Source organism: Topomyia yanbarensis, chromosome 3 (assembly GCF_030247195.1).
Source record: "Topomyia yanbarensis strain Yona2022 chromosome 3, ASM3024719v1, whole genome shotgun sequence".
Lineage (NCBI taxonomy): Eukaryota > Metazoa > Arthropoda > Insecta > Diptera > Culicidae > Topomyia > Topomyia yanbarensis.
Window position 1 is genome coordinate 268,417,725 of NC_080672.1, and position 14,155 is coordinate 268,431,879.

General features: G+C 38.0%; 1 protein-coding gene across 4 annotated transcripts in view; it reads right to left on the reverse strand.

Annotated features, from left to right (window-relative positions):
* Positions 1-5,753: 5,753 nt before the first annotated feature.
* The window catches only part of LOC131691722 (protein grainyhead), a 774,648-nt gene continuing 766,246 nt past the window's right edge, over positions 5,754-14,155 (reverse strand). For 3 of the 4 annotated variants that reach the window (XM_058978337.1, XM_058978338.1, XM_058978336.1), the window contains one exon: positions 5,755-8,095. In XM_058978337.1, coding sequence (XP_058834320.1) covers positions 7,969-8,095 — 127 coding nt within the window. In that variant the 3' untranslated portion in view covers positions 5,755-7,968. Of the gene's footprint in view, positions 8,096-14,155 lie in introns of all 4 variants that reach the window. The other variant, XM_058978335.1, reaches the window with a different exon arrangement.

Genomic DNA, 14,155 nt, shown 5'->3' on the forward strand with positions numbered 1-14,155 from the left:
ACCGAATGAGCACAGTTTTCATCATGGTGTTCCTATTTATAGACTTTACAATGCAGATGGAAGGCCGTCCTTTTGTTCGATTAATGAAAATATTTTCATCATTCGTTTTGGTGTAGCTTTCGCTTAGTAGTAGAGTTGCCACATTCTATGATTTTCTTGGAAGGATTTGCAAAAACCTTCGAGTTTGTAGATTAGAAGAACATTTTCTCATGATTCACTGGTAAAAGTACAGAATTACCAAGCGCAAACTTAATACTAGTTAATAAAAGAAACTTTCTAATTAAATTCTTTTTCCATTTTACATTCGTCCTAATAAGGACGGTTTGTAGATAGCTATGTTGATACAAGACGGGAATCTTTTAAAACAATTAAAACCTTACCGACGATTGTTTTTACTGCGTACATACATCTTTCCCCTTTCGCAGCTCACTCCGAATGAGTACGCTTCGCATCAAGGTGTTCCTATTTATAGACTTTACAATGCAGATGGAAGGCCGTCCTTTTGTTCGATAAATGAAAATATTTTCATCATTCGTTTTGGTGTAGCTTTCGCTTAGTAGTAGAGTTGCCACATTCTATGATTTTCTTGGAAGGATTTGCAAAAACCTTCGAGTTTGTAGATTAGAAAAACATTTTCTCATGATTCACTGGTAAAAGTACAGAATTACCAAGCGCAAACTTAATACTAGTTAATAAAAGAAACTTTCTAATTAAATTCTTTTTCCATTTTGCCTTCGTCCTGATAAGGACGGTTTGTCTATGTTGATACAAGACGGGAATCTTTTAAAACAATTCAAACCTTGCCGACGATTGTTTTTACTGCGTACATACATCTTTCCCCTTTCGCAGCTCACACCGAATGAGCACAGTTTTCATCATGGTGTTCCTATTTATAGACTTTACAATGCAGATGGAAGGCCGTCCTTTTGTTCGATTAATGAAAATATTTTCATCATTCGTTTTGGTGTAGCTTTCGCTTAGTAGCAGAGTTGCCACATTCACTGATTTTCTTGGAAGGATTTGCAAAAACCTTCGAGTTTGTAGATTAGAAAAACATTTTCTCATGATTCACTGGTAAAAGTACAGAATTACCAAGCGCAAACTTAATACTAGTTAATAAAAGAAACTTTCTAATTAAATTCTATGTTTGTCTATGTTGATACAAGACGGGAATCTTTTAAAACAATTCAAACCTTGCCGACGATTGTTTTTACTGCGTACATACATCTTTCCCCTTTCGCAGCTCACACCGAATGAGCACAGTTTTCATCATGGTGTTCCTATTTATAGACTTTACAATGCAGATGGAAGGCCGTCCTTTTGTTCGATAAATGAACATATTTTCATCATTCGTTTTGGTGTAGCTTTCGCTTAGTGGCAGAGTTGCCACATTCACTGATTTTCTTGGAAGGATTTGCAAAAACCTTCGGGTTTGTAGATTAGAAAAACATTTTCTTACGATTCACAGGTAAAAGTACAGAATTACCAAGTGCAAACTTAATACTAGTTAATAAAAGAAACTTTCTAATTAAATTCTTTTTCCATTTTGCCTTCGTCCTGATAAGGACGGTTTGTCTATGTTGATACAAGACGGGAATCTTTTAAAACAATTCAAACCTTGCCGAAGATTGTTTTTACTGCGTACATACATCTTTCCCCTTTCGCAGCTCACACCGAATGAGCACAGTTTTCATCATGGTGTTCCTATTTATAGACTTTACAATGCAGATGGAAGGCCGTCCTTTTGTTCGATAAATGAAAATATTTTCATCATTCGTTTTGGTGTAGCTTTCGCTTAGTGGCAGAGTTGCCACATTCACTGATTTTCTTGGAAGGATTTGCAAAAACCTTCGGGTTTGTAGATTAGAAAAACATTTTCTTACGATTCACAGGTAAAAGTACAGAATTACCAAGTGCAAACTTAATACTAGTTAATAAAAGAAACTTTCTAATTAAATTCTTTTTCCATTTTGCCTTCGTCCTGATAAGGACGGTTTGTCTATGTTGATACAAGACGGGAATCTTTTAAAACAATTCAAACCTTGCCGAAGATTGTTTTTACTGCGTACATACATCTTTCCCCTTTCGCAGCTCACACCGAATGAGCACAGTTTTCATCATGGTGTTCCTATTTATAGACTTTACAATGCAGATGGAAGGCCGTCCTTTTGTTCGATAAATGAAAATATTTTCATCATTCGTTTTGGTGTAGCTTTCGCTTAGTAGCAGAGTTGCCACATTCACTGATTTTCTTGGAAGGATTTGCAAAAACCTTCGAGTTTGTAGATTAGAAAAACATTTTCTCATGATTCACTGGTAAAAGTACAGAATTACCAAGCGCAAACTTAATACTAGTTAATAAAAGAAACTTTCTAATTAAATTCTTTTTCCATTTTGCCTTCGTCCTGATAAGGACGGTTTGTCTATGTTGATACAAGACGGGAATCTAAAACAATTCAAACCTTGCCGACGATTGTTTTTACTGCGTACATACATCTTTCCCCTTTCGCAGCTCACACCGAATGAGCACAGTTTTCATCATGGTGTTCCTATTTATAGACTTTACAATGCAGATGGAAGGCCGTCCTTTTGTTCGATAAATGAAAATGTTTTCATCATTCGTTTTGGTGTAGCTTTCGCTTAGTGGCAGAGTTGCCACATTCACTGATTTTCTTGGAAGGATTTGCAAAAACCTTCGGATTTGTAGATTAGAAAAACATTTTCTCATGATTCACTGGTAAAAGTACAGAATTACCAAGCGCAAACTTAATACTGGTTAATAAAAGAAACTTTCTAATTAAATTCTTTTTCCATTTTGCATTCGTCCTAATAAGGACGGTTTGTCTATGTTGATACAAGACGGGAATCTTTTAAAACAATTCAAACCTTGCCGAAGATTGTTTTTACTGCGTACATCCATACAATCTTTCCCCTTTCGTAGCTCACACCGAATGAGTACGCTTTGCAGCCTTCGATGTTTTGGTAGCATTTTTAGTGGCAGTTACTACCGCCTTTTCAGTGACTGCGTTTCTTAGCCTTTGGCTTTTTGGCCTTCTCACCGCCACCACCGTTTTTCCTCTCTCCGGTGGTAGCCAATTTGATTGGTCGTCCGATGCAGCTTCTCACGACCACGCACGTCTGTTATGCACTGCGTCTTACACACGTCTGGCTTTGAGAAAAGCTGCGACACCCCTATTTATAGGTTTTATCATTAATGTTGATTCTCATTTAAAGTAGTTTTTGAACTATTTAAACAAATTTTATATAGCAAACAACGTATCGGTAGCAAGCGTTGAACGTTTTCCTTCCGATTTATGAAACAAGATTGGCAATCCGTTTAGTAGAAGAAAAGTTATTAAGGTTCAAATTGTACGTAACGCTTTCGCTAATATTCACTACTATCGCTTTCTCGCTCGTTCTCGTGGCGTGCATGAGCCTTTCCTTTCCGCCCGGGTTCTAATGACATAACCGAAACTAATATGCCGGCTTTCCCCCACCAACTGCTCTCGTCAAGCAACCCAATACGAATAATCAAAGGAACAAACATGTAGTGAACCTATATATAAACTTTTCATTATTTTATTGTTCATTTGCTGCACCATTTTGACGGCTCTGTGCGGGATGGGCTGAAAATTTTCACTTTTCCGAGTCGTTTTCGAAAGATTTTTCAAAACACTATTTTTCCGTTGATAATGAATGTCCTACATATTCCAAAATTTAATACAACATTGGTACAAATATTTTCGACAAAATGCCGAAGAAATTGATTAAATCCATTCAGTACAACAAAAGATATAAGCGTTCAAAATCTTACATCATTTTTCTGCCGAAATTTTGAAAAGGGGCCCCTATATTGAAAGGTAAGTCGTTAGTCACGACAAAAAATATTTTTGAGTAGCCTGTTACTAGCATTTCACTGTAGATGTGAATTGGTTTAGTGTAATAAATCGGAAGTTTAGGTTTTTTGGTAAAATACTTTGCCCGCCTAGAGGCGGTGTTGGGCACCTGAGTGAAAAAAAATTTCAGTCTTTAGTGATTACTTATAGTACCGAAACTAGTATTATGTGCAATTTTAGCTGAAAAGAAGTATGTTTTAAAAACTTTGGGTGAATGTTGCTGTTAGAATATGGATATTCTTATCATTTAATAATATTTAGGAGAGTCTGTATTAGACATATGGTGATGTCTCTAGTTCTGCACTTCAAGTACTGTTTAATCCATTCTCCAATATGTTGCATTAAATTCTGTTTCGTACACGTTGTAAGTGATATTGAGTTTTCGAGCGTATCAGAGTGAAGAGCCTTTTAGTCGTATTAGGAAGGGTGACTCACCATTTCATTAATTACTCGGAATACAATGGATGCAATGCGTATAAATTGGCACCAATATCTTTGCTTTCTTCTTATGAACCATTATGATATCAAAAATTGCCATTTGAACCAATATGTTGAACAAAAAAGCTAACGCCGCTCTAACCAACGGTTTTACATGGTTAGGACGAAAATAGGCTCATTGCCCTAGGTAAAGTTTGTAAATTTCAGCATTTTTGTTATTTAGGGCGAGTTCACAGCTATTCCACTAATGACTAGATTTTTTGATAGCGCGCGAAAATAACTTTCCTTGGCCGTCTTGTGGTTACATCACAAGAAAATTTTTTTTGCTTGTTTGTTTTTTTGTTTGTTTGTTTACTTCGGAATTTCACCTGAAGAATTTCGAAAATTTAGCTTTTGAATACAAAGTGTGCGCCGAAATTAAAATGCAGGAGTATTGGGGCTGAAAAATAATAACAAGTATCGATTGATTTGCAGTTTTATTCAAAAAAACATCTCACGCGATCAATACTTTATCATCAAAAAAGGCCAGGTGGCATCATTGTGCGTATAGTCAAATTGGCGAGATTACCGCATCACATATTTAAAATTCTGTAATACAGCTAACAGTCCGCTCTTTTATGCAACGCATTCACTTTTACACGATCTTCTTAAATTAAAAACATAAAACTAGATAAGTGAAACCATCGCCAGCAGACCCTGGACTCCCTTACTATAAATTAGTTAATAATAAACAACCAAAGCACTAGAGAAATACTCCTTACAGTTCAGGTATTTTGCGATCTGATGGAGTCCAAAATATAAGCAACCATCTGTATTCGCTTATGTTGAAGTAACTAGAAGAAAAAAAAGTTTTTGTTTTTATTCACCCAGGTGCCCAACACCGCCTCTAGGCGGCCTACTTATTTTAAGGCTTTAATGAAAAATCCATTACTTTTAAGAATTTTCAACATTATTTTCGTTTTTCTCATCACGAAGCCCACCTCCAAAAGTTTTTTCAAGCCAAAAAAAATAATTGGGCACTAGAGGGTTAAGAAACTATGGCGACGTCCACATAGTTTCGGCGGAGTGGTTAACGCACCCAAATGCAGACTGGGAGATCGCAGGTTTGATATTTCCTCGGTGTGTTCAATAGAAAGGTGAGTTTTTATCCGCATCATTTTCCACGCCGTCCTATAGTTTTTCTTTTTTGTCTATTTCCGTTGGGCATGTTCCTTGAATGAGGATACATTTTTGGCTTAGTTCCGATCTCCGAGATGAAGTATATCTTTAAACCATTAACTACATTAGAAAAGGCAATCTGGAGATAAGACTGATAGAAAAAGATTTACAGAATTTTCTACTAAAAACACAGATTTAGTAAAAATCATATTTTATTCAATGTTTATAAAATATAACAATAGAAAATTTTGAAATTCATTTTCATAAAAAGAAACGTTTTTTTCACTATATTGAAAATCTCTTACTTAAATGTTTTGCTGCTTAATTGATATCTGCTTAGCCTATCTGTTAGTCACATTTTCAGCTTGTCCAAATAAATTTTTACTTTTCTTTCGACGGTTTGTTATAATGGCAAAACTTTGTTCTACTAAATAATTACTGCATTCGTTGTGTGTACTTCTGCTACTACTTGTGCGCTACTACTGAGAATAGCATTACTATTAAATGAAACGCGAAATACAAATAAAAAACAGAAGAATCAATAAAAGCTGATCGTTATCCACCACCAAAAGAAATCATTACAGTTTGCTACTTGAAGAAAATTTTCACGAAAAAATGCTTGATTGTTGTCGTTGTTGTATTAATCGTAGCTGTGTTAAATACTCACTCTCCGCGCGCTCGCTATCTTGCATTTGTAGCCTACGGAGTCGCTTCTAAAACATGATTAGTAAAATTAATATTGCATTTATTTTCGTAGCGCGATAAAGATGGATCGTTCTTGCAACAAGGTTCCATCCACGGTTTACTTATTTAGTATCTTATAAGGCTACTAAAAGAATAGCAAGTTGCTCAATGCGTTGCTTGGATCCGTTCTTTTTCTATCGGATGTATTAAACATTTTTATTAAGAATTTTCCGCGGGAGTTGGCCACCGTGGACATTGTGAGGAAAGGAAAGAGGCTCAATATATGTATATGGCAATCGGGAGTGACAGGCTCTCAATCAGGCTTGTTGTTGGCTTTTCTTGAGGATGGTTTCATGTTTGTGGCAAGAGTCTAACACATTGAGGTATCCGCTAGCGGTGGCCGGTTAAAATAACAACAATCGTGTAGCATTTGTTTGTTTTCTATATCACATTAACATTTCTCTTGATTTTTCGCCGTTGTGCTGCTCACTGAACAGTCTGTTTGTGGATTAGCATCAAAAATACTTATTTTTTCCTTGTTGCTACTTTTCACTTTAAATCTCTCAGGTACTTAACAATTAGTGATGTATGTTTTTTTTGCTAAATATTTTATCCGTTAAACTTGTTTGTTGCTTAAACACTATTTGTATTCTCAAGTATGGCAGTTTCAGCAAAGGGGATTTCCTTAAAAAATAGCACATCTATTCTAAGTGGAAAATATTTTCTTAGAATACTCGTATAGTGAAAGTACGTGTCAGCGGTGTGAATGATTAAAGAAGTAGTATGTACTGAATTGTTGGAATGTCGATGAAAATTACTGTCATGGAATGTAAAGTGAGTTTACAACTTAAGTTTCTAACAGTTAAGCATTCTATTCTCTTATGCTATTGTTACGTTTCAAAGTTACTGTTAATATTGCAACCGATGGATGATCGCTAATAGCTATCAAAAACTGTTTTGTTGTACAAAAAGTTTCATTTTGTTGCGCATTTTTTTTTTCTCCTGCAAAGTACGTTCATTCGTCAAAAAGTGATTTAGAATCTAAAAGGGTAAGTACTTATTTTGAGTGGAAAAGCAAGACAAGTTGCTATTATCTACATTAAAACATATGGCTTGAAATCTATTCTCATGGGAATGATGCGCCCTCGAGCCTTTTTTTTAATCATTCACTTCATTTGGATTCAAAATGGCGCCTTGTCTGCAGGGGATTGAATTGTAGGGTTATGACACATCCATTCCCGTTCACAGTCGTCCCCGATAATTGAGCAAAACGAATTATTTATGGACAATTGTCTGCATTGTAACGAAATTCTTCTTGATTGCGGAATCGCCCCGAATATAAGTACGAATACTTTGAGATCTTGAAGTGGATTTTCAGCTTATTTTGTTCATTGAGGCAAATAATCTAGGGGTCAATATAAATGCGTTTGATGGATGTAAATTTTAATGTTGCTCCTCCTTTTTTTGTCCATAAAATCTCATGCCACGAGAAGCACGTACCTTTTTGTGTCATATCATTTCCTACTTGCTTGTTCTGATTCTGTTCTGCTACAAATAAATAAATAAATCTAAACAATTAAAAGACGTATTCACTAAAAAACTTGTAATATCTTAAACATTTATGCTATTCATCTGTTACTCGCTTGTGAGTAGTACTTCCTATATCAACAATTTATACATTTAAACGTTAGAATGTCTCTCGTAAGGCACTGTCTAGTAAATATACCTTATTCTGCTACAGAAAACGCGAAAGAAGCTGCTTATAGTAGATAGAAGTAAAACGTTACGACGATCAGTGCGTCGGAAGCTCCGTCAGTGTGATGTCGTACAGGTCTTCCTCGAACTGTCGGACCTCCAGGATGAAGATGTCTTCGTTGCAGTAGTGTCTGATCATATCGTCATCAATTCTCGCCGTAATTCTGGAATTTAAAAAGAGAAACATGTTTTTATTCACTATTGTTGTTTTTATTGATCCGCTCTTTGTTCAAGGAGATTTTCAAACTAGATTACACAATAGACCTTTCCCATTGGAACACGATTTTCATTTTTTCATCTATTTTTCATCGAAACCCGAAACATTTATTCTTCAGTAATTTATGCGATTTTGTAGAGTTTTTCAAGAATAAGCTCACTAACAAATTAGTTTATTTAAGTAAATTATCATCCTTAGCGATTCGCTTTGTCGTTGGGCTACAGGAACAAGATAGGCAGTTCATATTTACTATTTTTTCAAGGGTATTTAAAAAAATTTCATGACACTGATCTTAGAATCGAAGAGCATTCGGGGTTTCTGCACGGGAGAGGTCTGTTATATGGAGCATGCAATGAAATAAGGCCATAATATAATATAGAGATAAAAAAGACTATTTACAACTTTGTTACGTGTTTCATTCTTATGGATTCAATTTTTACTTTCTTACTACAGAGTCACTAAGAACTATTAATATATAATATTATTTTTTAAAGAAATTAATCTGATCAAGCATCTCGTATAAGTGGTAATAGGCATCTCCCTCTCACTGAACGTCAGACACAAGAGAATCATCTTTGATAACTTCGTGTGGGAGATGTACATTACATCGCTGTTCAAATCATTTCCCGGGGACGTGAAATATCCGGTCCTCTAACAGTTATTGATAACAGTGTAACTGAGTAAATTTCAATTTGAATTACCCATACTAAGTTCGTCGTGTAACGAGAGAAACGTCAAATAAATATTCACAATGTTATTCTTTTATCTACTGCGAAACACGCGTTTAATTTTACTCTTGCTAAGAGTTTATGGACCCTGCATAGCCACGTTTTTTTCTTTTCGGATCGGACTATATTTCGTTAGTGTCGCGAATCTTGATAGGATGGATGATGATACCAAGAGTCAAGCCGTTTAACGGGATTGGCTTTAACAATTGATGCTTCCGTATGAAAGCATACTTACAGCAGCTGGATGTTTGTGGTGCGTCGAGGTAGCGGCAGAGGAGAAAGACTATTGGATTATCGCTGTCACGGATACGGCAGAAGAAAAAGGTGCAAATTAGGTTAAAAGAGTGGCACGCATCAAGCAGGATAATAAATGCCGTTCGGTATTGATACGATATCAGACAGTCATCTCGACTATATCAAAGACAGAGTCCGAGGCAAATTTGGGATGGACTTCCCGACGTGTTCGAAAGAGAATAACGAACCGTTTTCTGTTAAAACGTCAGCTTCTCTCTATTCGCTAACAGGAAAATGAGCACCTTCAGGATCACTTCCTACGTTTTGACAAGCTGGTACGCGAAATAAACCGGACTGGAGGACAGATGGGTGAAGAAGACGTTATTTGTCATTTGATGTTGACAATGCCGTCGGCCTACGATGCTGGTATCGGTGTCTGAAAGGCTTACGATGGAACTTGTTCGGAGGAAGTATTTGGATGTGGAGGCAAAGCGACGAAGACAGCAGCAGGATGCGGAGGTGGAAGAATCGGCGTTTGCTGGCAGGAAGAACGCGAAATTCAAATGTTTTGGTTGTGGTCAACCAGGACATAGAAAAGCGCAGTGTCCGAAAAGTGATGAGAAATCTGTTTTCTCAAGGGAAGTGAAGAAGAGCGTGGTGCAAAAGGCGAACATCGCAGCGAAAACAGTATCGTTTGTCGCAGCGGGTGGTCGATCGAATGTTGTTGCGGTGGCACGTTCCAAATGGTTTTTGGACAGTGGTGCATCGGTATACATGTCGAACAACAAAACACCTTTTGATTTTTTGGAAAAGCTTGAATGTGTAGTTCAAATCCGGATCGAAGACGTGTTGTATATTCCTAAACTATTATCAAATTTGCAGTCACAGAGAAGTCTGGAAAACTCAGAAAAGAAAGTTGGGGGGCGTGTGACAGTACAGGCCGACAACGAAGTTGTAGCTACCTGTCGATAAAACTGCAGGTTTTACTGTATGGATTTTGAATGTATAAAATTGCAGAATAGTAATGCGACCTGCAGTTCATTGATGACTGGAAAAGTTAGTCAGCAGCTGGATCTGTGGAAATGAAAATCTATTAAAGCTCGCAAATAAAAATATGGTGGATGGAAAGGAAATCGAGAGTGCCGGAAAGTTGCTGTGTGAACCACCGCAAAACAAACCCGTGAACCATTTAATGCGCGTAGTGATGGGAAGTGCGCCTCACGTCTATTGGAAATTGTCCATAATGACGTATGTGGAAAGCTAACGCTAGTGTCGTGGAACGGAAATGAATATTTTATGTCGTTCACGGATGATTACACTCACGCTTCGGTTGTGTATTTGATGAAAACAAAGGACCAAGTGCTTGAATGTTTGAAAGAATATGAAGCTATGTCCAGTGCTCATGCTGGTGCGTAGATTTCTCGCCTCAGATCGGATAATGGGGGTAGATATTCGAGCCACGCAATAAAGCCACGCAATAGTCGGAAAAAGGGTATTCGGATGGAAAAGAAAGTGCCGTATACGCCGGAACAAAATGGAGTGAGCGAGCGATGGATGGTTCATCGTAGAAAAAATCCGAGCGATACTGCAATCTAGTGGTCTGCCATAAATTCTTATGGGGTGAATACGTTTATATCGCTGTGTACTTGATGAATCGTAGTCGCAGTGTTGCAGTTGTTGGGGTGCAACTCCTGTTCAAGCCTGGCATAGTCAGAAGCCAGATGTGGCTAATTTACAAGTTTCCGGAAGTAGTTGTTATGTCCACGTTCCTAAACAGATGCGCAAACAGTTGGATACTAAGAGCGGGAAGGCAGGTTTTGTTGGGTACGCACCGAACGGGTACCGAATGTGGAATGGCTCGAAGGTATTCGTGGGATAATTATGAAGTGATTATCGAAGATCAAGCAACTGGTGCGAAAAATGAGTTGGAAGTAAGTGATATCCAGTTAGTAGCAAGTGAATCGGAAAATTTCGATTCTGACGATGATAGCCCAGAAGAAAATGCAGATAGTTCCTTTGGGGATCCGGTTGTAGACAATAGTATTCGAAGAAGCGGGAGGAATGTCATTTCTCCGATTTGGCATAACAATTACAATATGGATATTAGTGCTTTTGCGTTGAATGCGGAAGAATTTATTGACAACATTCCGACTGATGTAAGTGAACTCAAGAAAAGGCGACTGGCCATCATTGAAGTATGTTATCACGGAAGAGCTGGAATCGCTTAAAACGAATAATACTTGGTAACTTCTTGAATTATCCGTTGGTAAAAAGGTGGTTGATAGAAAGTGGGTGTTCAAAGTAAAGCGTAATAGTGAAGGCGAGGTAGTACGATATAAAGCCAGACTAGGGGCTCGTGGTTTTACACAGAGGCTCGATTACACGGACACTTACTCTCTGTAGTAAAAATGGCGAAGCTGAGAATAGAAAAACTCTAGTAAGGGAACTGCGGAGAGAAAAACAGCATTTTTGGCAACGTATGCCCCGGCATTGTATGGCAACACGCCCAATGTTATAAGGATAGGCAATGTTCGATTGGATTCGTTTTTGACAGCTAAACGCGAATCCAATCGATCCAAAATGGAGTCTCCGCAGTTCTCTTTCTAGAGTTTTTCTAGCTGAGAATGCTGTTGGCTTTTGCGAATCAGGAAGATTGGCACATGCATCAGATGAACGTTAAATGTGCTTTCTTGAATGGGGCGCTCAATGAAGAGATTTATATGCGTCATCCCGTAGTGTTTGAGAAGAAGAAGAACCAGGTTTGCCGACTCAATAAGGTAATTTACGGATTAAAGTAAGCTTTGCCGAAATTGGAATCAGCAATTTTACGATTAGCAAACTGGGTTTCAAACGCAGCGAGTATGACTTTTGTCTGTACTAGTGGTCATGTGAATAGATCATTGTGCTGGTGGTCATCTACGTGGACGACATCCTGATCGTGTGCAACTCGGAAAAAGCGTTGAAGAAATTTTCTAGCGAATTCAAGATGACAAATTTTCAGGCCGTGAAGTGTTAAATACTCAACGTGACAGGTAAGTGAAAACAATGGCTCTCGATCAAAAGGCATACATCCACAACGTTCTCGTACGGTTCGGAATGACTGAGTGCAAGCCGTTACCCATACCAATGGAACCACATCTGAAGCTAATGACGGGCAACAAGGGTCGAGCTACCAATATGCCATACCGTGAACTTATAGGGTGCCTTATTTATGTATTTATGTATCTAACGGCAACCTCGAAACCAGACATTTGTGCAGTGGTGAACTACTTCGCTGGATTTCAGTGTGGAGCTATTGACGAGCATTTGATGCATCTCAAGCGTGTATTAAGATATTTAAAGGGCACAATGGACTATAAGCTGCTGTTCTATCGTAAGGAATCAGCAGATATGTTGAAGGTTTTCGTGGATGCGGATTGGGAAAACGATCCCAATGACAGGCGCTCGGTTTCCGGATTTGTTGTGAAGTTGTTCGGATCAACCGTGACATGGCGACCAAGAAGCAGTCGTCTGTGGCTTTGTCGACCACGGAGGCAGAGTTGATAGCCTTGTGTTAGGCTAGCTGCGAAGTAGTATGGATCGTGATCCTGATCAATTCAGTTGGAATGTGAATGAGCCAGTAAGCGTGTACGTGCACAACCAGCCCTGTATTTCAGTAAAGGTGGAACCACGCAAGCATAAGCGAATGAAGCATGTTGAAATTCAACATTTCTTCGTGCGAGAGCTTGTTGAAAAAGGGCAACTAAAGCTAAAGTATCTGCAAACCGAAGATCAAGTGGCGGATGTAATGACGAAAGGGTTAGCTTCGCCGAGATTTCGGAAACTTAGAGATATACTTGAGATAATTAATTGAGGGGGATGATAACATATCTACTTTGAAACACGCGTTTTATTGTACTCTTGCTAAGAGTTTTTGCCGTTTAGCTTCAGGTACATCTCGTCGTCCATGATTCGGAGTGCTTGCTGTTTCGACGCCATCTTCGATTGAACTGAATGCACCCGAGCGAAAAGAACCATGCCACCCACTTCTAGGAAGTCCAGAGAACAATTCTCTTGGAGAGAAAAAAATACCCTCTTTACTTTAATTACAGAAAGGTATTGAAATCATTCTCATTTTTTATTGACTCCTGTTACCACCTCGACGGTTTTGATTTCGTGAACAACTTTGCCGGAAGCAATGACTCGCTAAAAAATCAGGAAATTGAGATACATTAGGTTAAATAACTGACATGCTCACTAGCGTCGCCTAACGATAGTTTTCTGAAGTAGCCGTTAAACCATCTCATAGATTTTGATTTGCTTAGTAACTTCGTCGAAGATACTGACTTTCTAAAAAATCGAGATCTTGAGATACGGTAAACTGAAAAAAATAACATGCCCATTGGCGCCACCTTGCGGCAGAATTTTATTTCAAGCTATTTCATCTTCCATTAACTAGCTCTTGATCTTCTGAACAAGTTTGCCGAAGGAAGTAACCCTCCACATGATCGAGATCACGAGATATATTGAACAGAATATTGTTTGGTCGAACTTCCCACATCGCGCGTTCTATTGGTCTGGTTTCATCAAGAAAATTCGGATAGTATTGTTGCACTTGAGGTATATCAGTAGAAAAAAAAATGTATCTTGTCCAAAACATGTTATCTGAGAAATACATAGTCGTTTGGCATTGATAAATGTCTTTGCAACAAAATAATAACGAATAATCCCAAAGTGTTTCACAAAGTACAACAGCGTGAGTGCTTGAGGGTTAAAACAGAATAGTGTTTTCAATCTGATTCAATGATTCAAAAAAGTACTTGAAAAATAAAACTGCATCTCAGCATTGCGATCGATCTATTTTTGACGGTGATGTAAAATAGAACAGCCCATATAGAATACATCAGCGTTGCGAGCAACGTTAACGAAGTGCCCCCAAAAGTTTGGTTATATGTGAGTAACTGAAAAAGAAAGTTGCAAAGACAGTAAGATTCCGTTTTTGGCACACTCCGATTTTGGCAATAAAAGGGTTCCGCTGTTGGCAACATTGTTGTACAAAGTAAGCC